The sequence below is a fragment of the Pogoniulus pusillus genome, chromosome 25, assembly GCF_015220805.1.
Source record: "Pogoniulus pusillus isolate bPogPus1 chromosome 25, bPogPus1.pri, whole genome shotgun sequence".
Classification (NCBI taxonomy): Eukaryota; Metazoa; Chordata; class Aves; order Piciformes; family Lybiidae; genus Pogoniulus; species Pogoniulus pusillus.
In genome coordinates, this window is record NC_087288.1 from 18,330,180 (window position 1) to 18,354,246 (window position 24,067).

The 24,067-nt window shown below is 47.0% G+C and overlaps 1 protein-coding gene across 4 annotated transcripts in view; it reads right to left on the reverse strand.

Annotated features, from left to right (window-relative positions):
• LIN9 (lin-9 DREAM MuvB core complex component) overlaps window positions 1-24,067 on the reverse strand; it is a 76,420-nt gene that overhangs the window by 15,989 nt on the left and 36,364 nt on the right. For all 4 annotated transcript variants that reach the window (XM_064164608.1, XM_064164611.1, XM_064164610.1 and 1 more), the window contains exons 6-10: window positions 22,329-22,454; window positions 14,888-15,045; window positions 13,021-13,154; window positions 8,994-9,113; window positions 7,638-7,739 (exon numbers count right to left, since the gene is read on the reverse strand). In XM_064164608.1, the coding sequence (XP_064020678.1) occupies window positions 7,638-7,739; window positions 8,994-9,113; window positions 13,021-13,154; window positions 14,888-15,045; window positions 22,329-22,454 (640 nt within the window). The remainder of the gene's footprint in view (window positions 1-7,637; window positions 7,740-8,993; window positions 9,114-13,020; window positions 13,155-14,887; window positions 15,046-22,328; window positions 22,455-24,067) is intronic.

Below are 24,067 nucleotides of genomic sequence, written 5' to 3' on the forward strand. Positions count from 1 at the left end.
CATTGCTGTCTACAACTCCCTGAAGGGAGGCTGTAGCCAGGTGGGGTTGGGCTCTTCTGCCAGGCAACCAGCAACAGAACAAGGGGACACAGTCTCAAGTTGTGCCATCAGGGGAGGTGTAGGCTGGATGTGAGGAGGAAGTTGTTGTCAGAGAGAGTGATTGGCATTGGAATGGGCTGCCCAGGGAGGTGGTAGAGTCACCATTCCTGGAGGTGTTGAAGCAAAGCCTGGCTGAGGCACTTAGTGCCATGGTCTGGTTGACTGGCTAGGGCTGGGTGCTAGGTTGGCCTGGCTGATCTTGGAGGTCTCTTCCAACCTGGTTGATTCTATGATTCAGTCCAACCTAGCACCCAGCCCTAACCAATCAACCAGACCATGGCACTAAGTGCCTCAGCCAGCCTTGGCTTCAACACCTCCAGGGACAGTGACTCCACCACATCCCTGGGCAGCCCATTCCAATGCCAATCACTCTCTCTGACAACAACTCCCTCCTAACACCCAGCCTAGACCTCCCCTGGCACAACTTGAGACTGTGTCCCCTTGTTCTGTTGCTGGTTGCCTGGGAGAAGAGATCAACTCCACCTGGCTGCTTTCTACTTGGATGTCCAGACATATTTGATGATGCAGGGCCCTAGTTCTCCAGTTCTTGTGTCTGGATTTTGTATTACATCCCTCCTATTCCCACAGACTCCAGTGATCCAATTCTTTCTACAAGAAATGGACCTTTCACCACTGCACCTTTGATGCCTATCAGCTTCGTCTCATTGCTGCAATTTATTAAGCAGACTTCTATTTTAATTTGCCAGTATCATCAGTGAATGCTTTGAGTTAAGCCCCATTTCCTTGGGCAATCCTTGCCTAACAGCTCTATTTTCAGTGTCACCCATCCTGTTTACTGTTATAATTTATAGTTCTCATTAAACTGGAAATGAGTTTTTAGCAGAATGCTTTTCCCCGTTAAAAAGGATGAAGCAACAACCCAACTGTTAGGTTTAGCTTTGTACTTCAGATGTAGTTTCCCAGACAAAAGAACATTTCCACAAGCATTTGCAAGTCTGCAATAACTTACTAGAGAATATTTTCAACATTTTCCTAAGCAGAAAATAGTTAAAAACAAAAATCCAGTAACCTCCTGCGTTTAAGAGGAGAAGATCGATCTGTGTGATCAACCTGGCACAGGTCAAGGAGCAATGGGTGTAAGCTGCAGCACAGGAGGTTCTGCCTCAACACAAGGGGGAACTTCTTTACTGGAAGGGTCACAGAGCACTGGAACAGGCTGCCCAGAGAGGTTGTGGAGTCTCCTTCTCTGGAGATTTTGAAGGCCTGTCTGGATGTGCTCCTGTGTGCTCTGTGTTAGATAGGATTGTCCTGCTCTTGCAGGGGGGTTGGACTGGATGATCTCCTTGGGTCTCTTCCAACCCCTAAGATCCTGTGAGCCTGTAATCCTTTTTCCACAGCGATGGGGAAGTGATCAATTCACTTCTCTAACGTGCTGCATTAACACACTCCATCTACTGGAGATGCAGTAACCCTGCAACCAGCCTGTTTTGTCTTCCATCATTTCCTTCCCAATCTCTTTTTTTTCCCCACTTCTCCAAAACAAGAGAGGGGAAAAAGAAAACCCCAAACCAGCTGTAGCTGAGAGCCTAGAGAAATATGCTCCGAATTTTCATACCAATTAGAATTTAAGAATATAATCTACAGAGTTTGACCTGCAGTATAGCCTATGAAATATTTAAGGATACTTTACCTTCTTAATATGTCCATAGAATCATAGAATCAACCAGGTTGGAAGAGACCTCCAAGATCAGCCAGGCCAACCTAGCACCCAGCCCTAGCCAGTCAACCAGACCATGGCACTAAGTGCCTCAGCCAGGCTTTGCTTCAACACCCCCAGGGATGGTGACTCCACCACCTCCCTGAGCAGCCCATTCCAATGCCAATCACTCTCTCTGTGAAGAACTTCATCAGTTAATAAAAATAGCTCAGTGAAAACATGAGACTTTGCTCATGGGGTGGGCAGGAGGCTCACACCTACCTGCTAGTTTGGGATGTATTTGCTTTGGGATTATTTTACTTATGCTTTTAAATGTCCATTTCACAAGTTATTCTACCTGACAGAGCAGCTGCTTGAACTAACTGCAAGGTGGTGGAGTCATTGTCCCTGGAGGTGTTCAAGCAAAGCCTGGATGAGGCACTTAGTGCCATGGCCTAGTTGCCTGGACAGGGCTGGGTGCTAGGTTGGACTGGATGATCCTAGAGTTCTCTTCCAGCCTGGTTCATTCTATGATTCTACAATGCATGCAAGCATAAAAGACCTGGGTTTGATTATTTTTTGCCTTGATTATTAACATCAGAATGCTAATTTTTGAGCTATTCTTTTCATAATACTCACTTTTGTCTGGAGTAAAAGCCAGAAAGAAAAGCAGTCTCTGATGCCAAAATATAAATGCATCAAAAATAAAGACTAATACAAAGATTTACTCAGCATTATAGAGCTCTGGTTAAAATGGTTGCTACAAGTCTCAGTTGTACATAGAGACAATGTGTCTAGCATTTATTGGTCACTGCCTGCACATGATTTTGGCTAATGCTTCCTTTTGTCCCAAATTGCTGTCTACAACTACCTGAAGGGAGGCTGTAGCCAGGTGGGGTTGGGCTCTGCTGCCAGGCAACCAGCAATAGAACAAGGGGACACAGTCTCAAGTTGTGCCAGGGATGTTAGGAGGAAGTTGTTGGCAGAGAGAGTGATTGGCATTGGAATGGGCTGCCCAGGGAGGTGGTGGAGTTGCTGCCCCTGGAAGTGTTGAAGCAAAGCCTGGCTGAGGCACTTAGTGCCATGGTCTGGTTGATTGGACAGGGCTGGGTGCTAGGTTGGCCTGGATGAGCTTGGAGGTCTCTTGCAACCTGGCTGATTCTATGAAACTAATTTCAGAACCCACAAAGAGAACTAAAGGGCTGGAATCTTTACTCAAGGTGTGCTGCACTTGTAGTGTTTTGCCCTAGATGAAGTCTTCCCATGGAAGTGTTTATTCATGGCATCACAAATAGCTGTCTGGCAATAGTTCTCCAGAAGGCTTTGAATCAAACATTGCTGACCATTTCATTCCTGAGTCACCATTAAATCAGAATGAGGGCTTTGTCTTTTTTACTGTACTAGTGTAAAAGAAAAGGTTACACCACCTTTAATGGTAACCTTTACCATGAAAATACACCTGGGCTGGTGAATGCAGTGCAACTGATATTCAGTATTCACCACTCTCACATATTTCAGTACCATCCTTAAGCTTCTAATAAAAACTTGATGCTAAAAATGCTTAAAATGCTAAGCTTAAACATTGTGCACAGTCCTTCAATATATTTTTTTAAGCCTCACAATGCTTTATCAAAATCCTGGATCAAAAGAAGTGTGACTGGCAGGACAAATGAGGTGATTCTCCCTCTCTGCTCTCAAGACACTCCACCTGCAGTACTGCACCCAGTTCTGGTGCCTCCAGCATGAGAGGGATATCAAGCTCCTGAAGCAGGTCCAGAGGAGGGTCATGAGGAGATGACCAGGAGGACTTTTTTCTATGGCTTCTAGTGATAAGGGAGGAAAGCAGGAATATGGTGGATTTAGACTGGGTATTATGAAGAAAGTCTTTACAGAGTGGTGAGACAATGCAACAGGTTACACAGGAAGGTTGTGGAAGTTCCCTCCCTGGTGGTGTTCAAGACCAGGTTGAATGAGGCCTTGAGCAACCTTGTCTAGTGGAAGGTGTCCTTGCCCATGGCAGAAGGGTTGAAATTAGATGATCTTCTGCCAGGCAACCAGCAACAGAACAAGGGGGCACAGTCTCAAGTTGTGACGGGGTAGGTCTAGGCTGGATGTTAGGGGGAAGTTCTTCACAGAGAGTGATTTCCCATTGGAATGGGCTGCCCAGGGAGGTGGTGGAGGCACCATCCCTGGAGGTCTTCAAGAAAAGACTGGATAAGGCACTTAGTGCCATGGTCTGGTTGATTGGATAGGTCTGGGTGCTAGGTTGGCCTGGCTGATCTTGGAGGTCTCTTCCAACCTGGTTGATTCTATGATTCTATGATTTAGGATCCCTTCCAACTCACAGTATCACAGTATCACCAAGGTTGGAAGAGACCTCATAGATCATCAAGTCCAACCCTTTACCACAGAGCTCAAGGCCAGACCATGGCACCAAGTGCCACATCCAGTCCTGCCTTGAACAGCTCCAGGGACGGCGACTCCACCACCTCCCCGGGCAGCCCATTCCAGTGTCCAATGACTCTCTCAGGGAAGAACTTTCTCCTCACCTCCAGCCTAAATCTCCCCTGGCCATTCTGTGAATCTATGAAAGATCTGGATAAGTTGCTGACATAAATAAATGCCAAAAATCCGAGGCTTGATTTTGTTCAAGAAATCTGACAATCCTCAAGCAAAAATACATATGAACATGGGATCTCTGCAAATGTCACCATTCCTAATAGAAGCAAGAGAGCTATACTTTTAAAACTCAGATCTCCTTTGAACAAGTAATAACAATCCACTGAGTGTGAGAAATCAGATATGCAGATCTAAAATACAGAAATTATATCAGAAACAGATCAGTTTGACACACCAAATAGTTGTAAAGCTTAACACACCTTAGCTACCCAGCTTCATTGATCATACTCAGCAACCCCAGAGAGCTGCAGACAGTTTAGCAGCAGAAACAGTTGAATCTTTAGTGCATTTTATTTTCTCATAGTAAGGCCTATATTGGAAGGACCCTTAGAGATCATCTACTCCAACCTCCCTGCTATGGGCAGGGATGCCTCTCAACTAGGCTCAGCTGCTCAACACCTCAACCAATCTGGCCTTGAACACCTACAGAGAGGAGGCATCCACAACTTCCCTGGGCAGCCTGTTCCAGAATCTTGCCACCCTTGTACTGAAGACCTCCTTCCTAAAATCCAGTCTAAACCTACTTTCCCTCAGCTTAAAACCATTCCCTCTTGTCCTATTGCTAGACACCGTTAAAAGAAGTCCCTCTTCAGCCTTCCTGTAGAATTCCTTCAGTTTCTATAACATCACCCTGGAGTCTTTTCTTCATTAGGTTGAACAATCCCAGCTCCATCAGCCTATCCTCATAGCAGAGCTGCTTTAAGCCTTGAATCACCTTTGTGGCCCTCCTCTGGACTTGCTCCAGCAGCTCTAGGCCGTTACGATAGGGGCATCAGAAACGGATGCAGCATTGCAGGTGGGGTCTCACAAGAGCAGAGTAAAAGGGACAGAATGCCCTCTCCTGACTTGCTGGCCACAGTCCTCTTCATGCAGCCCAGGATATGATTTGCTTTCTAGGGCTGCATGAGTGCACTGCTGACTTATGCTGAACTTCTTAACCAACACACTCAAGTCTCTTTCACCAGAGCTCCTCTCACCCTAGCCTGTATTTGTCCCTAGGATTGGCCTGTCCTAGATGCAGGACCTTGCACTCTGACTTGTTGAACCTTACAGCAACTAAATTTACCTTAAATTTTCTTAGGTAATCTAAGCACCAAGCCACATTTTTCAAAATCAGTTTCATACTATAATTTTCCCCTAGAAAACTGAATGGATCACTGCCAAATGAAAACCATGAAGCTGCTTAGACCAAAATATCAGTGTCTTACCTGAGCTACAGAGAGAACTCAATTCTTTTGACCAATTACATAGACTCTACAATTTGAGAGCTGTCTACCATTATAGTTCCTTAGTTCTTGTGCCTTTAAATGTAATCTCCTTTAGCATGTTCAAGGCAGCTTCCACTGTTGAAGAATTCAATCACAGATTTTAAGTTAAGCAAAAATCAGCAATTACATTCTTCCATCATCCTGAAGAGTAGCTTTCTTCAGTGAGTTTTGATATTCAGTGACTCTCAACTTCCTAACATTATTTGTCTCTGCTCTTTGGAAGTGGTGTACAAAAAGCACCAAGGAACTGCTTTGTAAAGATCATAGAATCAAGCAGGTTGGAAGAGACCTCCAAGATCATCCAGGCCAACCTAGCACCCAGCCCTAGCCAGGCAACCAGACCATGGCACTGAGTGCCTCAGCCAGGCTTGGCTCCAACACCTCCAGGGATGGTGACTCCACCACCTCCCTGGGCAGCCCATTCCAATGCCAATCACTCTCTCTGCCAACAACTTCCTCCTAACATCCAGCCTAGACCTCCCCTGATGGCACAACTTGAGACTGTGTCCCCTTGTTCTGTTTCTGGTTGCCTGGGAGAAGAGACCAACCCCACCTGGCTACAGCCTCCCTTCAGGGAGTTGTAGACAGCAATGAGGTCACCTCTGAGCCTCCTCTTCTCCAGGCTGCACACCCCCAGCTCCCTCAGCCTCTCCTCATAGGCTTTGTGTTCCAGGCCCCTCACCAGCTTTGTTGCCCTTCTCTCGACACCTTCCAGCACCTCAACATCTCTCTTGAATTGAGGAGCCCAGAACTGGACACAGCACTCAAGGTGTGGCCTGAGCAGTGCTGAGTACAGGGGCAGAATAACCTCCCTTGTCCTGCTGACCACCCTGTTCCTGATGCAGGCCAGGATGCCATTGGCTCTCTTGGCTACCTGGGCACACTGCTGCCTCATCTTCAGCCTACTATCTATCAGTACCCCCAGGTCCCTTTCCTCCTGGCTGCTTTCCAGCCACTCAGTCCCCAGCCTGTAGAGCTGCTTGGGGTAAGATGAAGACAAAAAGTAGTTTTCACATCTATAAGATGCTGCTTTGCTTCCAAAGACAGCTCTGGAGCCCTCAATACACCCAGGACATGGACTTGATGGAGCAGGTCCAGAGGAGGGCCACAAAAATGACTGGGAGCTTGGAACAGCTCTGCCATGAGGACAGGCTGAGGGAGCTGGGGTTGTTCAGCTGGAGGTGAGAAGGCTCTGGGGAGATCTAATAGCAGGCTTCCAGTACCTGATGTGGGCCACTAAGAAGGATGGAAAGGGAGTTTTTACAAAGGCCTGCAGTGAAAGAGTCAATGGCTTCAAACCTTCAAACTATACAAGAGCAGATTTAGATTGGATGTTAGGAACAAGTTCTTTACCATGAAGGTGGTTGAGCACTGGAACAGGATGCCTAGAGAGGTGGTTGAAGCCTCATCCCTGGAGATGCATTCAAGATGAGGCTCGGCAGGGCTCTGGGTGACTTAATCTAGTTGAGGATGCGACTCCTCACTGTGGGCAAGCTGGACTTTCAACCTGGGTGATTCTGTGATTCTTCTCCAAGAAGGGAGGCCATTACATACCAAAAATGCATTATAAAACACATGACAATTCTTTACAGAATGCAAACATAGTTCATTCTCTTTTTAAACCTTAGCAGTTGGAAGTTTGCAGGTAGAAAAACCATCTTCTTTTAGACCAAGCTGGGAAAAACAAGACACTTTTTGGAGTTTTGGACTTCAAGTCCTTCCTGCAGACTGAACAGCAGTGTATTTCAATGCTTATCAACAAGGAGAAAAGTAAGGGTGGGTGAGGTGGAATAAAAACAGACATTAACATCTCTTCAAAACTTAATTTGGATGTTGTCAAATCAACATAAAGCGACTTAACCGCGCAAGAATTGACAGAACAAACACAGAAGGACAATGCACAACAAAAATTAAGAGCTGCAGTTAACACTTACCACTTGAATGAGGAATTCCACTGGAAAGCCTCCTAGTGTTTCACTGTCTGTGCCTGAAATTTTGTTTTTCCACGAAGATTGTCCTAATAAAGGATCATTGTCCTGCACAAGAAGAACATTTCATTTAAGCAGCTCCAAGGAGAAAGATCTTGGACACCTGATGGACAACATCTTATCCACAGGACAGCAGTGTGCCCTTGTGGTCTCCTGGGGTGCACTAAGAAGAGTGTGACCAGCATGTCAAGGAGAGTTTTCCCTCCACTCCGTTCTGCTCTGCTGAGCCCACTTCTGGAATACTGTGTCGAGTTCTGGGCTCCCTAGTTCAAAAGGGACAGGGATATACTAGAGAGTGTACAGTGAAGGTTATGAGGATGATGAAGTGCCTGGACCATCTGATGTCCAGAGAAGGGCGACGAGGCTGGGGAGAGGCCTCGAGCACAAGCCCTATGAGGAGAGGCTGAGGGAGCTGGGATTGGTTAGCCTGGAGAAGAGGAGGCTCAGGGGAGACCTTATTGCTGTCTACAACTACCTGAGGGGAGGTTGTGGCCAGGAGGAGGTTGCTCTCTTCTCTCAGGTGGCCAGCACCAGAACAAGAGGACACAGCCTCAGGCTGCACCAGGGGAAATTTAGGCTGGAGGTGAGGAGAAAGTTCTTCCCTGAGAGAGTCATTGGACACTGGAATGGGCTGCCTGGGGAGGTGGTGGAGTCGCCGTCCCTGGAGCTGTTCAAGGCAGGATTGGACGTGGCACTTGGTGCCATGGTCTGGCCTTGAGCTCTGTGGTAAAGGGTTGGACTTGATGATCTGCGAGGTCTCTTCCAACCCTGGTGATACTGTGAAGGCTGAGAGATGTGGGGCTCTTTAGTCTGGAAAAGACTAAAAGGAGATCTTACAAGGGTAGCTGTCAAGAAGTGGCCACTCTCTTTTCAGTGGTGTCCTGTGATAGGACGAGGGGCAATGGATACAAACTGGAGCACAGGAAGTTCGACCTCAACATGAAGAAAAACGTCTTTACTGGGAGGAGCACTGAAGCTGGAGCACTGCACAAGGCTTCCCAGTGATGTTGTGGAATCTCCTTCTCTAGAGACTTTCAATACCCATCTGAATTCACTCCTGTGTAACTTGCTCTAGGAGATCCTGCCTTGGGGTGGGGGATGGGACTTGGATCACAGGAGGTCTCTTTCAACCCCTTAACTATTCTGAGATTCTAGTAGCTTTTTTTAGAGGGAGTTGCTAAAATTTTGATCTTACTGAATAACCTCAGAAAATTAACCTCAAAACCTGTTTAAGGTAACAGCTTCAACATGTATCAGGAAATATTTTGATGATTAATATTAGACACAAAAAAAGTAACTTACTGTAATTGGAGACTGGAGGGAAGGTGCATACTGCAATCGGGGAGGGGTCATGAAGAACCTTGAAGGCCTTTGTTTCTGTCCAAAGGCTGCAATTGGCATGGTTTCATGAGGCTCATTGCTCTGTAAGACAGAAGAAGAACCAACAGGTTTCAGATGTCAAGTTTAGTCTTTTGACCACCTTTTGGAATACATCATTTATTTCTGAAATCTGGGCTAGCCATGTCCCATCCAACAATGTTAGAAGATGAATATTTTGCTTTAGGGCTATCAAGAGCTTCAAAAATCATATTCCACTGCTGAAGTTTTCCAAGTGTTAAGGCAACTGGATCTGTGCAATCCCAGGCACAGATACAGGCTGGGTGGGGAATGGCTGAGAGCAGCCCTGAGGAAAAGCACCTGGGGGTCTGGGGTGAGGAAAAGCTCAACATGAGCCTGCAGTGTGAGTGCAGCCCAGACAGCAACCCTGTGCTGGGCTGCAGCAAGAGCAGTGTGGGCAGCAGGACAAGGGAGGGGATTCTGCCCCTTTACTCTGCTCTCCTCAGCCCCCACCTGCAGTCCTGTTTGCAGCTCTGGAGCACCCAACAACAAGAGGGACATGGAACTGTTGGAGCCAGTCCAGAAGAGGGCCACTAAGATGCTCAGAGGGCTGCAGCAGCTCTGCTATGAGGACAGGCTGAGAGAGTTGGGGCTCTGCAGTCTGGAGAAGAGAAGGCTTTGAGGAGACCTTAGAGAGGCCTTCCAGTATCTGAAGGGGGCTACAGGAAGGCTGGGGAGGGACTATTGACAAGGTCTGGTAATGACAGGATGAGGGGGAATGGGTTTCAACTGGCAGAGGGGAGATTTAGACTGGATGTTAGGAGGAAGTTCTTTGCAGTGAGGGTGGTGAGACACTGGCACAGGTTGTGCAGGGAGGTTGTGGCTGCTTCCTCCCTGGAGGTGTTTAAGGCCAGGTTGGATGAGGCCTTGAGCAACCTGCTCTAGAGGGAGGTGTCCCTGTCTATGGCAGGGGGCTGGAGCTGGATGATCCTTGAGGTCCCTTCCAACCCAGAGCATTCTGTGATTCTTTCACATCCAACAAAATGTGCAAGAATGTTCCAAAAAAAATTGACTGGCAAGTTGCCATGGAAAAAAACAACCCAAACCACAAAACCCCACAAAACCCCACCACCCAAAAAAACCTGAACAAGAGTTTAGAGTCCCCAAACTCAGATGATGACAGAGATCTGACAAATTATGAGCCAGTAGTAGATTCAGCACAACACAAGACAGAAGAAGAAAGTAAGGTCCCTTAAAAACTTGCAGTTGGGGCCAGACCATTTGGTGGGTTCACTTTCTGGAGATCATAGAGGCATAGAATCAGTCAGGGTTGGAAGGGACCACAAGGAGCAGCCAGTTCCAACCCCCCCAGGCATTGGCAGGGACACCCTACCCTACAGCAGACTGCCCACAGCCTCATCCAGCCTGGCCTTAAACACCTCCAGCCATGGGGCCTCAACCACCTCCCTGGGCAACCCAGTCCAGCCTCTCACCACTCTCATGCTCAACAACTTCCTCCTCACCTCCAGCCTCAACCTACCCACCTCCAGCTTTGCTCCATTCCCCCCAGTCCTGGCACTCCCTGATATCCTGAAAAGTCCTTCCCCAGCTTTTCTGTAGGTCCCTTTCAGATACTGGAAGGCCACAAGAAAGTCACCTCAGAGCCTTCTCCAGATCATAAATTGATACAAAAACCTGATGAGTTAGGAAATAATCCCAAATTGTTTGACCAAAACAACATTTCCACAGGTTGCTTCATGACTGACATTCAATCCAGTCATAAATTTGCCTGCAATTGCCACAGCCTCTCCCAGACTCTGGCAAACTACAAAAGGCCAGGCTTTCTTGAACACTTTCTGCAAACCTTGCCAGGATCCCATACCAGAATTCTCTTTGGAATCTTAACAGTCCATGTTGTATTTCCTCATATTAAACTCAGCTATTATAGCCTTCAACAGCAGGTGTAGTAAATTATTCCAGCCTGAGCCATTATGCTTTTATATTTGGAGCATGTCCAGGGAAGAGCAACAAAACTGATTAAGGGTCTGGAGAACAAGTTTCACAAGGTGGGGCTGAGAGAACTGGAATTGTTTAGCCTGGAGAAAAGGAGGTAGAGGGGAGACCTCATTGCTCTCTGCAACCCCTTGAAAATAGGTTGGATTGAGGTGGGGGTTGGTCTTTTCTTCTTAGTATCAGGTGATAGAATGAGATGAAATGGCCTGAAATTGTGCTGGGCAAGGTTCATAGAATTAAGCAGGTTGGAAGAGACCTCAAAGAACATCCAGTCCAACCTAGCACCCAGCCCCATCCAGTCAACCAGACCATGGCACCAAGTGCCTCATCCAGGCTTTGCCTGAAGACCTCCAGGGATAGTGACTCCACCACCTCCCTGGGCAGCCCATTCCAATGGGTTGGATGTTAGGAAAAAATTATTTTTGGGGTGCTGGTAGAGAGTAACTGAAGATGAGGCAGCAGTGTGCCCAGGTAGCCAAGAGAGCCAATGGCATCCTGGCCTGCATCAGCAACAGTGTGGCCAGTAGAATGAAGGAGGTTATTCTGCCCCTGTACTCAGCACTGCTCAGGCCACACCTTGAGTTCTGTGTCCAATTCTGGGCCCCTCAATTCAAGAGAGATGTTGAGATGCTGGAAGGTGTCCAGAGAAGGACAACAAAGCTAGGGAGGGGCCTGGAACACAAAGCCTATGAGGAGAGGCTGAGGGAGCTGGGGGTGTGCAGCCTCCAGAAGAGGATGCTCAGGGCAGACCTCATTGCTGTCTCCAACTCCCTGAAGGGAGGCTGTAGCCAGGTGAGGTTGGTCTCTTCTCCCAGGCAACCAGCAACTGAACAAGGGGACACAGTCTCAAGTTGTGCCAGGGGAGGTCTAGGCTGGATGTTAGGAGGAAGTTGTTGGCAGAGAGAGTGATTGGCATTGGAATGGGCTGCCCAGGGAGGTGGTGGAGTTGCTGTCCCTGGAGGTGTTGAAGCAAAGCCTGGCTGAGGCACTTAGTGACATGGTCTGGTTGACTGGCTAGGGCTGGGTGCTAGGTTGGGCTGGATGAGCTTGGAGGTCTCTTCCAACCTGGTTGATTCTATGATTCCTGCAAGAGTGGTCAGGCATTGAAACAGTGGATTCACCGTTCCTGGAGATGCTCAAGACAGGTGTGGACATAGCACTTCAGGACATGGCTTAATGACCATGGTGGTGTTATCTTGAATGTTGGACTTCATAATCTTAGAGATCTTTTTGACCCTAATAATTCTATGACTCTGGGACCATACAAGTATAGCCTGCTCTAGAAAACCACAAACAGCAGAAGCACACTCTCCTGGATCTGTTGTGCTCGTTTCTGCTTTACAAGCATGTAATATTTTGAACCTTCTTGTGCTAGTTTGAAGCAGGGTAGAATGTTTTGGTGAGAAAAAGTAGATCATAGGCTGTGAAAGGAAAACAGTGGTGATGTCTACTCTCCTCACAGTCTCGCTGAGATGTATGGGAACAAGAAAGAAAAACATTAGATAACACTCTCGCCATTTTTGTGGCACTTTCTGGCTGAGTTCTGACTAAGCTGCAGCTCCCTAACCTCACCTTCCACTCACCTTTGCTTCTTACCCTCTTGGCTGAACCTCTATTCTTCCTTAGGACTGCGGTAAGGTTGAGAGGGGCAGGGGGAAGGTGCAGGGGTGGTTGAGAGCCCCTCCTGGGGACTCAGGTTTCTGGGAGGGGAGTTGTGTTTCTCTATTACTTTTACCCTGTATATTTCTGTATATAATTGTATATATATTGTAAATATCTGCTTGTACATCGTGCTAGCTGTAAATAAGTAGCTTAATTTATATTCCCAGAGACAGCTGAGTCTAGTTGGGTATTTCTAAAGTGGGGGGGAGGCAGGGAACACCCAAACCATCACACTTCTGTTTTGCTCAGAGCACACAACTGAGTATTTGTACCTTTCACTTTTTCCTGCAGCTGGGACTGTGCCATGAATACTTACAAGAACTTCGTAATCGGGGACCGTGTGCGTGCCAAGCCCTGCCCTGTCAAAAGTCACTCTGTATGTAGCATTGAGAGTGTCCACAGCATCTATCTGGCCGGTGAATAATCCATCGTGGACACCTCTCAGACGTGCTTCAAAACACAACAGACAACAAACCAAACGCGATCAGGTTCTGATACCGCAGAGGAATGCAGACTTAATGCAGCTTTTGCAAGGAAGCCTTTCTAAGTGTGTGTGTACCCATGCATCAAATAAACATCAAACAGAAAGTAAACCCTGAGAGAGAGCTGTATGCAATAAAAATGTTACCCAGTGTTTTGTCACCTCTATCACTGCAAATTAAGAAGATAATCGAGGGAGGTGGTGGAGGCTCTGTCCCTGGAGATGCTCAAGAAGTGACATAGCCAACTGTGTCCTGGGCTGTATCAAGAGCAGTGTGAGCAGCAGGGCCAGGGATGTGATTCTCCCCCTCTGCTGAGAACCCATCTGGAGTACTGCATCCAGTTCTGGAGCCCCCATTACAAGAAGAATGTGGAGATGCTGGAGTGTGTCCAGAGCAGGGCCACTGGGATGCTCAGAGGGCTGCAGCAGCTCTGCTGTGAGCACAGACTGAAAGAGTTGGGGCTGTGCAGTCTGGAGAAGAGGAGGCTCACAGGTGACCTTCTTGTGGCCTTCCAGTGTCTGAAAGGGACCTACAAAAAAGCTGGGGAAGGACTTTTCAGGCTCTCAGGGAGTGCCAGGACTGGGGGGAATGGAGCAAAGCTGGAGGTGGGGAGATTCAGGCTGAAGGTGAGGAGGAAGTTGTTGAGAGGCTGGACTGGGTTGCCCAGGGAGGTGGTTGAGGCCCCATGGCTGGAGATGTTTAAGGCCAGGCTGGCTGGGGCTGTGGGCAGTCTGCTCTAGGGTAGGGTGTCCCTGGGCATAGCAGGGGGTTTGGAACTAGATGATCCTTGTAGTCCCTTCCAACCCTGATTGATTCTATGACTCTATGTATATATTTGCATCAAAACAACTATTTTTATACTTATGGAAAAATGAAGCTCAACTTTTATATTAGGTTAGATTTTAAGCTTTCAGACAGCACTCAGCTCTTTGCTTAAAATTTAAGCATCTCTCTCCAGGATTTGTTAGGTCTGCCAGGCATTTAAAAAACATACCTAAAACTACAATTTGAACGGCAGAAACAACAAAGGATATTAAGGTTCCATCTTGCTGTTTTAAAACCAGCAGGTACTACACCCAAGCACCTTCTCAATAAGCAAAGAGTAGAATCATACAATCAACCAGGTTGGAAGAGACCTCCAAGATCAGCCAGGCCAACCTAGCACCCAGCCCTAGCCAATCAACCAGACCATGGCACTAAGTGCCTCAGCCAGGCTTTGCTTCAACACCTCCAGGGATGGTGACTCCACCACCTCCCTGGGCAGCCCATTCCAATGCCAATCACTCTCTCTGCCAACAACTTCCTCCTAACATCCAGCCTAGACCTCCCCTGATTGCACAACATGAGACTGTGTCCCCTTGTTCTATTGCTGGTTGCCTGGCAGAAGAGATCAACCCCACCTGGCTACAGCTTCCCTTCAGGTAGCTGTAGACAGCAATGAGGTCTGCCCTGAGCCTCCTCTTCTGCAGGCTGCACACCCCCAGCTCCCTCAGCCTCTCCTCACAGGCTTTGTGTTCCAGGCCCCTCACCAGCTTTATCACCCTTCTCTGGACACCTTCCAGCACCTCAACATCTCTCTTGAGATGAAATAAATCCAATCCATGAAAAACAGTAATGAAGTGCATGCACAAAGGATATTATGGTTTGCTAAAATCTCTGCAAGCCATTTGCCTGTTTTTCTGTCTGGTGTTAAGAACTTACCTGTAACTTTTGTTCCTATTACAAGTGGCAATGGAATTTCTTCTGGAAGATCTTTGAACTGTGAAATATCTGCAACTTTCCGCTGCTGCAGGAGTCTTATCTTCTGCCGTTTCTGTTTTAATGCTGATCTCTCTTCCTCAAAGAATGCAGAGGAACACCTGCAACACAATTGGGTAAAACCAGACTTAAATTCAGCACTCAAAACATCTCTATGTGAAGACACAGCAATTAAATAGGCACGGTGCACAAATCAGTGAGAGTAAAATGAAAACAGCAGACTGAGTGGGGAGGTTGACACTCCAGAAGGGAGATCCACCCTCCAGGAATACCAGGACAGGCTGAAGGAATGGATTTGGAAGAACTATACAAAGTTCAATAAGGACAAATGCAGAGTCTTTCAACTGGGAATACATAGCCCAGGAATGCAGCTCAGACTAGGATCCACCTGGATGCAGAGCAGCCCTGTGGAGAAGGACCTAGTGGTCTTAGTGAATAACAAATGGCAGGAGTGAACAGTGTGGTGCAGCAGCAAAGAAAGGCAACAGGATGCTGGGTTGAAACAAGGGCATTACCAGCAGAGTGCCACTCTGTTCAGCACTTGTCAGACCACACCTGAAACACCACATGCAGTTTTGGTCCCTGCTATACAAAAAAGTGTGGAACAGACTGGGAAGTGTCCGGGTAAGAGCCATGAGAATTATTAGAGGACTGGAAGCCCTGCTGTGTGAGGAAAGGCTGTGAGAATTGGGTTTGTTCAAGGTTGGAGAAGAGAAGGCTTAGGGCAGACCTTATTACCATGTACCAGTACATAAAGGGTGGCTGCCAGGAGGATGGAGACTCCCTTTTTACAAGGAGTCTCATGGAAAAGACAAGGAGTAACAGGTACAAGATACCACTGGGGAGATTCCCATCTGAATCCAGAAGAATATTTTCCCCCATGAGAACAGTTAGACATTGGAATCATCTCCCAAAGGGAAGTGGTGGATCCCCTTGCATGGGTCAGTTTTAAGACTCAGCTTGACAGGGTACTGGACCAGCCCATTTGAACTACACTATTACCTAGAAAAGTTGGACTGGATGAGCCTTGGGGTCCCTTTCAACTTGACATTCAGTGAAGAAGCTTGGGGAGTAGAATTCCCACCCTAAAATAATGGTGTAGTTAAAGATAATACTCATGAATGCTAGCTTTTGCATTAGTGTGCCAGAAGAGTATCACTGCACAGGACTTTTTCTGCTTCTAGGGATCCACCTGGTGTCACAACAAAGATAAAGCAGGTCCCACAGCCAGCCTACTCTAAACACCAGTTTGATGCAGATATGGAGTGACTGTGAAGCCCCTGGCTACTATCACCTACCAATACACAGAACCTTCAAGGTTGGAAGACACCTTTGACATAGCAGATCCCTTCCATGTGTGCTCATTAGATCAATTACAGTCAGTATAAAAGGGCACCAGGCTCAGAATATGAAAGGGCACTTCTCAGTCTCACCTCCTTCCATCTGTGCAAGACACAACTCGGTCACAAAATCTGTTATGCAAATTAATTGCTCTGAGGTTGATTGTTGCAAATGCACAAATTTGTCTGGATTTGGGCTGTTGTGTAAAATGAGATCATCTCTAGCACTCCCCTCCCAAATTTTGGGGGAAGCCTTAAAATATAATCTAAACAAATGGAAGACTTACTCCCAAAGCCCTTATTTAGTTCTACTCTTTTCACTTTTAACTTACTGAACAGGAATGATGCATGAGCAAGGTACTCAAATCATGAGGACATTAAGTACTCACTCCTATCACTTTAATATATACATATTAGTAAAATATGAAACAGTTATTGCTCTTCACCTGCTAGGAGCAGGAGTTGATCTACTGGAAGGTAGGAGAGCCCTGCAGAGGGACCTGGACAGGCTGCATGGGTGGGCAGAGGCCAATGGGATGAGATGCAACAAGGCCAAGTGCAGGCTTCTACACTTCGGCCACAACAACCCCAAGCAGCACTACAGGCTGGGGATAGAATGGCTGAGAGCAGCCAGGAGGAAAGGGACCTGGGGGTACTGGTAGAGAGTAGCTGAAGATGAGGCAGCAGTGTGCCCAGGTAGCCAAGAGAGCCAATGGCATCCTGGCCTGGATCAGGAACAGTGTGGCCAGCAGGACAAGGGAGGTTCTTCTGCCTCTGCACTCAGCACTGCTCAGGCCACACCTTGAGTGCTGTGTCCAGTTCTGGGCTCCTCAATTCAAGAGAGATGTTGAGGTGCTGGAAGGTGTCCAGAGAAGGGCAACAAAGCTGGTGAGGGGCCTGGAACACAAAGCCTGTGAGGAGAGGCTGAGGGAGCTGGGGGTGTGCAGCCTGGAGAAGAGAAGGCTCAGGGCAGAGCTCATTGCTGTCTACAACTACATGAAGGGAGGTTGTAGCCAGGTGGGCTACAGGCAACCAGCAACAAAACAAGGGGACACAGTCTCAAGTTGTGCTGGGGAAGGTCTAGGCTGGATGTTAGGAGGAAGTTGTTGGCAGAGAGAGTGATTGGCATTGGAATGGGCTGCCCAGGGAGGTGGTGGAGTCACCATCCCTGGAGGTGTTGAAGCAAAGCCTGGCTGGGGCACTTAGTGCCATGGTCTGGTTGACTGGCTAGGGCTGGGTGCTAGGTTGGCCTGGATGATCTTGGAGGTCTCTTCCAATCAACCTGGTTGATTCTATGATTCTCTGATCCTTCTGCCAATGAAAATAGGAGTACCTATGCTATTGCAGGTCTGCTTAATTGCAGAAGCAGGTACTTATCAAATACATGACTACCTTTGTTAATTGCTTTATTGCAGGCAATTTAAGTCTTTTCAGTGGAATTTATATAGTTATATATTGATTCCTGATCAGTTAAAATAAAAAAATCCTGATTTTTATGATCTTATTTTCAGGAGGCACTGATAAGTCTTTTACTGGTCCCCTTTTCCACATTACATACTATTTTCTGTTTTGAATTTCTTCAGGATCTTCCTCAGTTACTTATCTGTCACTCAGGTGGCCTCAAACACCTCCAGGGACAGGGCCTCAACCGCCTCTCTGGGCAACCCATTCCAGCCTCTCACCACTCTCATGCTCAACAACTTCCTCCTCACCTCCAGTCTGACTCTCCCCACCTCCAGCTTTGCTCCATTCCCCCCAGTCCTGGCACTTCCTGAGAGCCTAAAAAGTCCTTCCCCAGATCGTTTGAACTCCTCCTTAAGATACTGAAAGGCCACAAGAAGGTCACCTGGGAGCCTCCTCTGCTCCAGACTCAACAGCTCCAACTCTTTAATTCTGTCCTCACAGCAGAGCTGCTGCAGCCCTGAGCATCCCAGAGGCCCTTCTCTGGCCACACTCCAGTGTCTCCACACCCTCCTTGTAATGGGGGCTCCAGAGCTGGATGCAGTACTCCAGGTGAGGTCTCACCAGAGTGCAGTAGAGGGGGAGAATCACCTCCCTGGCCCTGCTGGCCACACTTCTCCTGCTGCAGCCCAGGCTCTGCTTGGCTTTCTGGGCTGCAAGTGCACACTGCTGGCTCCTGTTGAGCTTCTTATCCAGCAGCACCCCCAAGCCCCTCTCCTCAGGGCTGCTCTCCAGCCACTCACTGCCCAGCCTGCATTTGTGCTTGGCACTGCCCTGACCCAGATGCAAGACACTGCACTTGGTCTTGTTGAACCTCCTGAGGTTGGCTTGTGCCCACCTCTGCAGCCTGTCCAGGATATCACCTGATGTTCTTTGACCTGTGCTCTTAGAGATACAAATTCAAATCCCTATATATTTATCACTGGCCCTGGAAGGTCCCTATAACAGTAACTACTTTTCTACTGCTATCTGGATGTTCTTAAAAAGTCTGTTCTGAATGCTGTAGGCCATGGATGCAGAAAAGCAGTTGCATTTAAGCTGGAAATATGTTCCAATTGCCAACCCCATATCCTCTAAGTGGATTTAATAAAGGTTACCTCATCTTTGAACTATGGTGCAGATCACATTCCTACCTCATTAGTTATCTGTAAAGACTTTCAAAGATGTTGTACATTCTTATAGAATCATAGAATCAAGCAGGTTGGAAGAGACCTCCAAGATCATCCAGGCCAACCTAGCACCCAGCCCTAGCCAGGCAACCAGACCATGGCAATAAGTGCCTCAGCCAGGCTTTGCTTCAACACCTCCAGGGACGGTGCCTCCACCACCTCCCTGGGCAGCCCATTCCAATGCCAATCACTCTCTCTGCCAACAACTTCCTCCTAACATCCAGCCCAGACCTCCCCCAGCACAACATGAGACTGTGTTCTCTTGTTCTGTTACTGCTTGCCTGGGAGAAGAGCCCAACCCCACCTGGCTACAACCTCCCTTCAGGTAGTTGTAGACAGCAATGAGGTCCCCCTGAGCCTCCTCTTCTGCAGGCTGCACACCCCCAGCTCCCTCAGCCTCTCCTCATAGGCTTTGTGTTCTTAGTTTCTAGCTCAGTCATGAGAATCTGACCTAACAGAGAAGTCATCACCACCATATAGTGTCAGGACAAGCATATCTGAGCTTAATTCATATCCATTGCTATATGGCAGCCCCAATTCAGTTCATACAGAGTACACAAGACTAACCATTACCTCTTCCTTTTCCTGCAGCATATCTTTCCTCACAGTCTACTGGAATCTTAGAAGGCTTGCAGGCTCCCTTGAAGAATACAGTTGTGCCAATCAGCAACACTGCTGACTGTGTGATGGATATTTAAAGGAGTAGCAGATGTAAGAAATTATTACTATATACATATAAAACTAAATGAAGTAAAAAACCACAACCAACCATGGGCAGAGTTATCAGACAGAAACACAATTATCCTCTGCCATCAACACTGTGGATGCAACATGTCTTAATTTTAGCTCTTCCCTCATGGGAAGACAGCAACATTATCATGGTGTTTAGTTTACCTGCATACAATGAAGGCAGAAGGAAGAAACTTCTAACAAAATAATGTTTAAACAAAAGAAAAATGCTCTAGGGCTAAGTAATTTTCAACTTGAAAAAAAATTCACATGATTTAGAACAAGTGAAAATTCTTTAGAACCAAAACACCACTCTGGACAGCTTGAGAAAACCCCAACATTTATTTGTAGTCTTTAGTTGGGGTGCTTATTTTGTGTTCATAAAAATCAAGTTTTTGTAAATCAAAAGAATGAGACTCTGTGTCCAGTCAAATACTTGGACCTCAGAACTCAGATAAACAACTTTCTGCTCATTGAGACCCGTGGTTTCTGAGGCATGAGTGTCTCCTTTAACACAGGCTCGCAGGATGTTAGGGGCTGGAAGGGACCCAAGGAGATCGAGTCCAACCCCCTGCCAGAGCAGGACAATCCTATCTAACACAGAGCACACAGGAACACATCCAGACAGGCCTGGAAAGGCTCCAAAGAAGGAGACTCCACAGCCTCTCTGGGGAGCCTGTTTCAGTGCTCTGAGACCCTTACAGTGAAGAAGTTCCCCCTTGTGTTGAGGCAGAACCTCCTGTGCTGCAGCTTACACCCATTGCTCCTTCTGCTATCCCAGGGAGCAGTGAGCAGAGCCTGTCCCCCCACTCCTGGCAGCCTTCAGATACTTAGAAACATTTATCAAATCCCCTCTCAATCTTCTCTTCTCCAGACTAAGCAGCTCCAGGTCCCTCAACCTCTCCTCATCAGCCATGCCCTCCTGTCCCCTCATCATCCTCGTAGCCCTCTGCTGGACCCTCTCCAGCAGATCCCTGTCCCTCTTCAAGTGGGGAGCCCAAAACTGAACTCAGTATTCAAGATGAGGTCTCAGCAGAGCAGAGCAGAGGGGGAGGAGAACCTCCCTTGATCTGCTGGACACATTCTCCTAATACACCCCAGGATCCCATTGGCCTTCTTGGCCACAAGGGCACATTGCTGTGCCATGGATGTTATCCACTAGGACCCCCAGGTCCCTCTCCACAGGGCTGCTTTCCAGCAGATCACCTCCCAGCCTGTACTGGTGCAGTTTATTACCCCTCCCCAAATAGAAAAATAACCACACAATAGCTTAACAAGAAAATACAAATCAAAACCAGCAACGCTCCCTGGCAGCCCCTGACACCCCTCACCCACAAAAAGAAAGAAACAAACTTAACAATAGTTTACAGACTGCTGAAAGAGATAAGCTGATCCTTGTCAGAGGTTCCTACTTTTGGCAAAAGTCAAATGAGGAAGCCATGACTTCACCTCCAAATGCACTATTTCTCTCCAAGTGGGAAGCATGGTGCTAGAGGAACACAAAACTATCTCAGTTAATTTCAAATTAGATGAACACTTTCCCAAAAGGAACTGGGTTTTGGCTCTGCTGCCTTGACTGGCAGTTTTCAGTTATGTAAAGTTGTTTATAGGTAACAGAACAGGAAATAGCCTTCATCAGAAAATATTATCTGAGTCAGTACAATGATCTATGAAATAGATTCAGTGCCTTGGTGCTTGCATTTTCATTACTAAAGCAGCCTCTCATTTCTGCAACACTGATTAATACATTTATCTCCTGATCTCACACAATGACAAGTTAGTTGAGTTTGGAAGGAACCTCTGAAGGTCATCTGTTCCAACCCTACCACCAGAGACACTTACTGCTGCTCAGGACCACGTTCAGATGGCCTTTAAATATCTCTAAGGACAAAGATTCTTTCACCTCTCTGGGCAACTTGTATCAGTGCTCAATCACCCTCACAGTAAGAAGTGTTTCCATATGCTAAGGCTGAAGCTCCTGTGTTTTAGCTTGCACCCACTGCTCCTTGTCTCATCACTAGATAACACTGAATAAAGTCTGACTCCATCTTCTCTATGCCTTCCCTTTAGATATGAATACACAGAGGTGAGATACTCCCCCTGAGCCTTCTCTTCTCTAGGCTAAATTGTACAGATTCTGTGAAAAGCCAAGCCAGGAAAACAAGGATCTAGAAAACAGTTTCAAAAACAATAAATGAGATTAAAATGTGCACTTAATTTCCCATGAACAGCTAGTTACAATCAGAAAGTAAACCAAAAGCCAACCAACCAACCAGCACAGAAAAAGAGACAAACAAGCAAAGAAAAAAACCCTAAAACAACAACAAAAAAATAGAAAAGCTGCACAAAAATTTAGTTAAAAACTGGCCATGTGTTCCATGCCACAAAGCACTGCAACTGATAGAGTAACAGAGGTGTAGATGTATCTGTGTATTAGGTGTACAATGATGATTTCAATACATACTGCCTTGGACACTCAGTTATCTAGAGAGGAAAGAGACCACTTCAAATATAGACCCATGAAAACTACATGGACTGGACACACATGTAAAGAATACAAACAGAATGAAGGAGGAGTTAAAAAAACAGGGATAGAAAGAATGGGAGGAGGGAAAAAAATAAAGAAAGAGGCAAGAAAGGAGGAGAGAGAAAAGAGGCAGGAAAGAAAAGACCAAAAATAATTACCTCCGTGGTTTTCCCATTAGTCGTCTGATTTTCCCCCACTCTACTCTTGTCAATTTTCTGGTTTTCAGGTTTGGAAAAGATTCTTTCAGGCACACACAGAAGTCATTATCTCCCTCAAATAGTGGTCTGTTGAAACAGAAGTGGTCCTTTGTTAATAACTACACTTTGTAAGCTTTTGTCACGGGGTTCCAAAAAACATCCAGCGTAAGAAAAACGTTGAAAGCAAAGGTATAAATCAGTCACATCAACAAGATGCTTCTATCCAAAAGACAAATTTAACCTGAAATAAATTTAACTGAAAACAAAGACAGGAAGTTTCCAGCTCTGTTGTTCTATTTGAGTCTTACTACCAGTGATGTTTGAAAGAATCAGGCATTCACCCTGCTTTCTAACAAACAGCAAGTCACCAAATGAAATTTCAGTGTCATGAGGATACTGCAGCACTCTACAGCAAACATAAAGATATGGTGAGGCACAGAGAATAAAAGAAGGGCCACTGTGATACTGAGAAACAGAATGGCAGGGCCTTTTTCAGTCATTCATTCAATTGTACCCTATATTCTCAACAGAGAGATCCAAAATACAGGAAGTGGAGTCGACTTAGAATCATAGAATCAGCCAGGTTGGAAGAGACCTCCAAGATCATCCAGTCCAACCTAGCACCCAGCCCTAGCCAGTCAACCAGACCATGGCACTAAGTGCCTCAGCCAGGTTTGGCTTCAAAACCTCCAGGAACAGTGACTCCACCACCTCCCTGGGCAGCCCATTCCAATGCCAATCACTCTCTCTGACAACAACTTCTTCCTAACACCAGCCTAGACCTACCCTGGCACAGCTTGAGACTGTGTCCCCTTGTTCTGTTACTGCTTGCCTGGGAGAAGTGCCCAACCCCACCTGGCTACAATGTCCCTTCAGGTAGTTGTAGACAGCAATGAGGTCTGCCCTGAGCCTCCTCTTGTGCAGGCTGCACACCCCCAGCTCCCTCACCCTCTCCTCATAGGGTTTGTGTTCCAGGCCTTTCACCAGCTTCATTGCCCTTCTCTACAGCTACACAGGTGAACCTTTTACTGGATCTCACTACAACCCCATGATGAAGCAGAGGATCTGTACTAGAATCATAGAATCAACCAGTTTGGAAGAGACCTCCAAGATCATCCAGTCCAACCTAGCACCCAGCCCTAGCCAGTCAACCAGACCATGGCACTAAGTGCCTCAGCCAGGCTTTGCTTGAACATCTCCAGGGACGGTGCCTTCACCACCTCCTTGGGCAGCCCATTCCAATGCCAATCTCTCCCTGGCCAATCTCTCCTAACATCCAGCCTATACTTTCCCCAGCACAATTTGAGACTGTGTCCCCTTGTTCTATTGCTGGTTGCCTGGGAGAAGAGACCAACCCCACCTCGCTACAACGTCCCTTCAGGTAGTTGTAGAGAAGTGACTGTTCAGAGAACCTACCTACACAACTCATGAATTTCTCTTTGACACTATGACCTCTCTGTATCTCTCTGTTTTATGACTGTCTTTTACTTTGCAGCACCACATCCTTCTTGGGCTGAGCAGCAACAGATATGCTCATCTAATAGCAAGGTTAATCATTAAAGACTATGTGCAGCTGAAATAGATCTCACCTGGTGAGAACAAAGGAGTAACTGCATCCTAGGTAAAGCCACTCTTCTCCACTCTATGCAGGGTGCTGGCATTTAGGGGGGAATAGTCCCAGCAACAGAACAGAGAGGCTC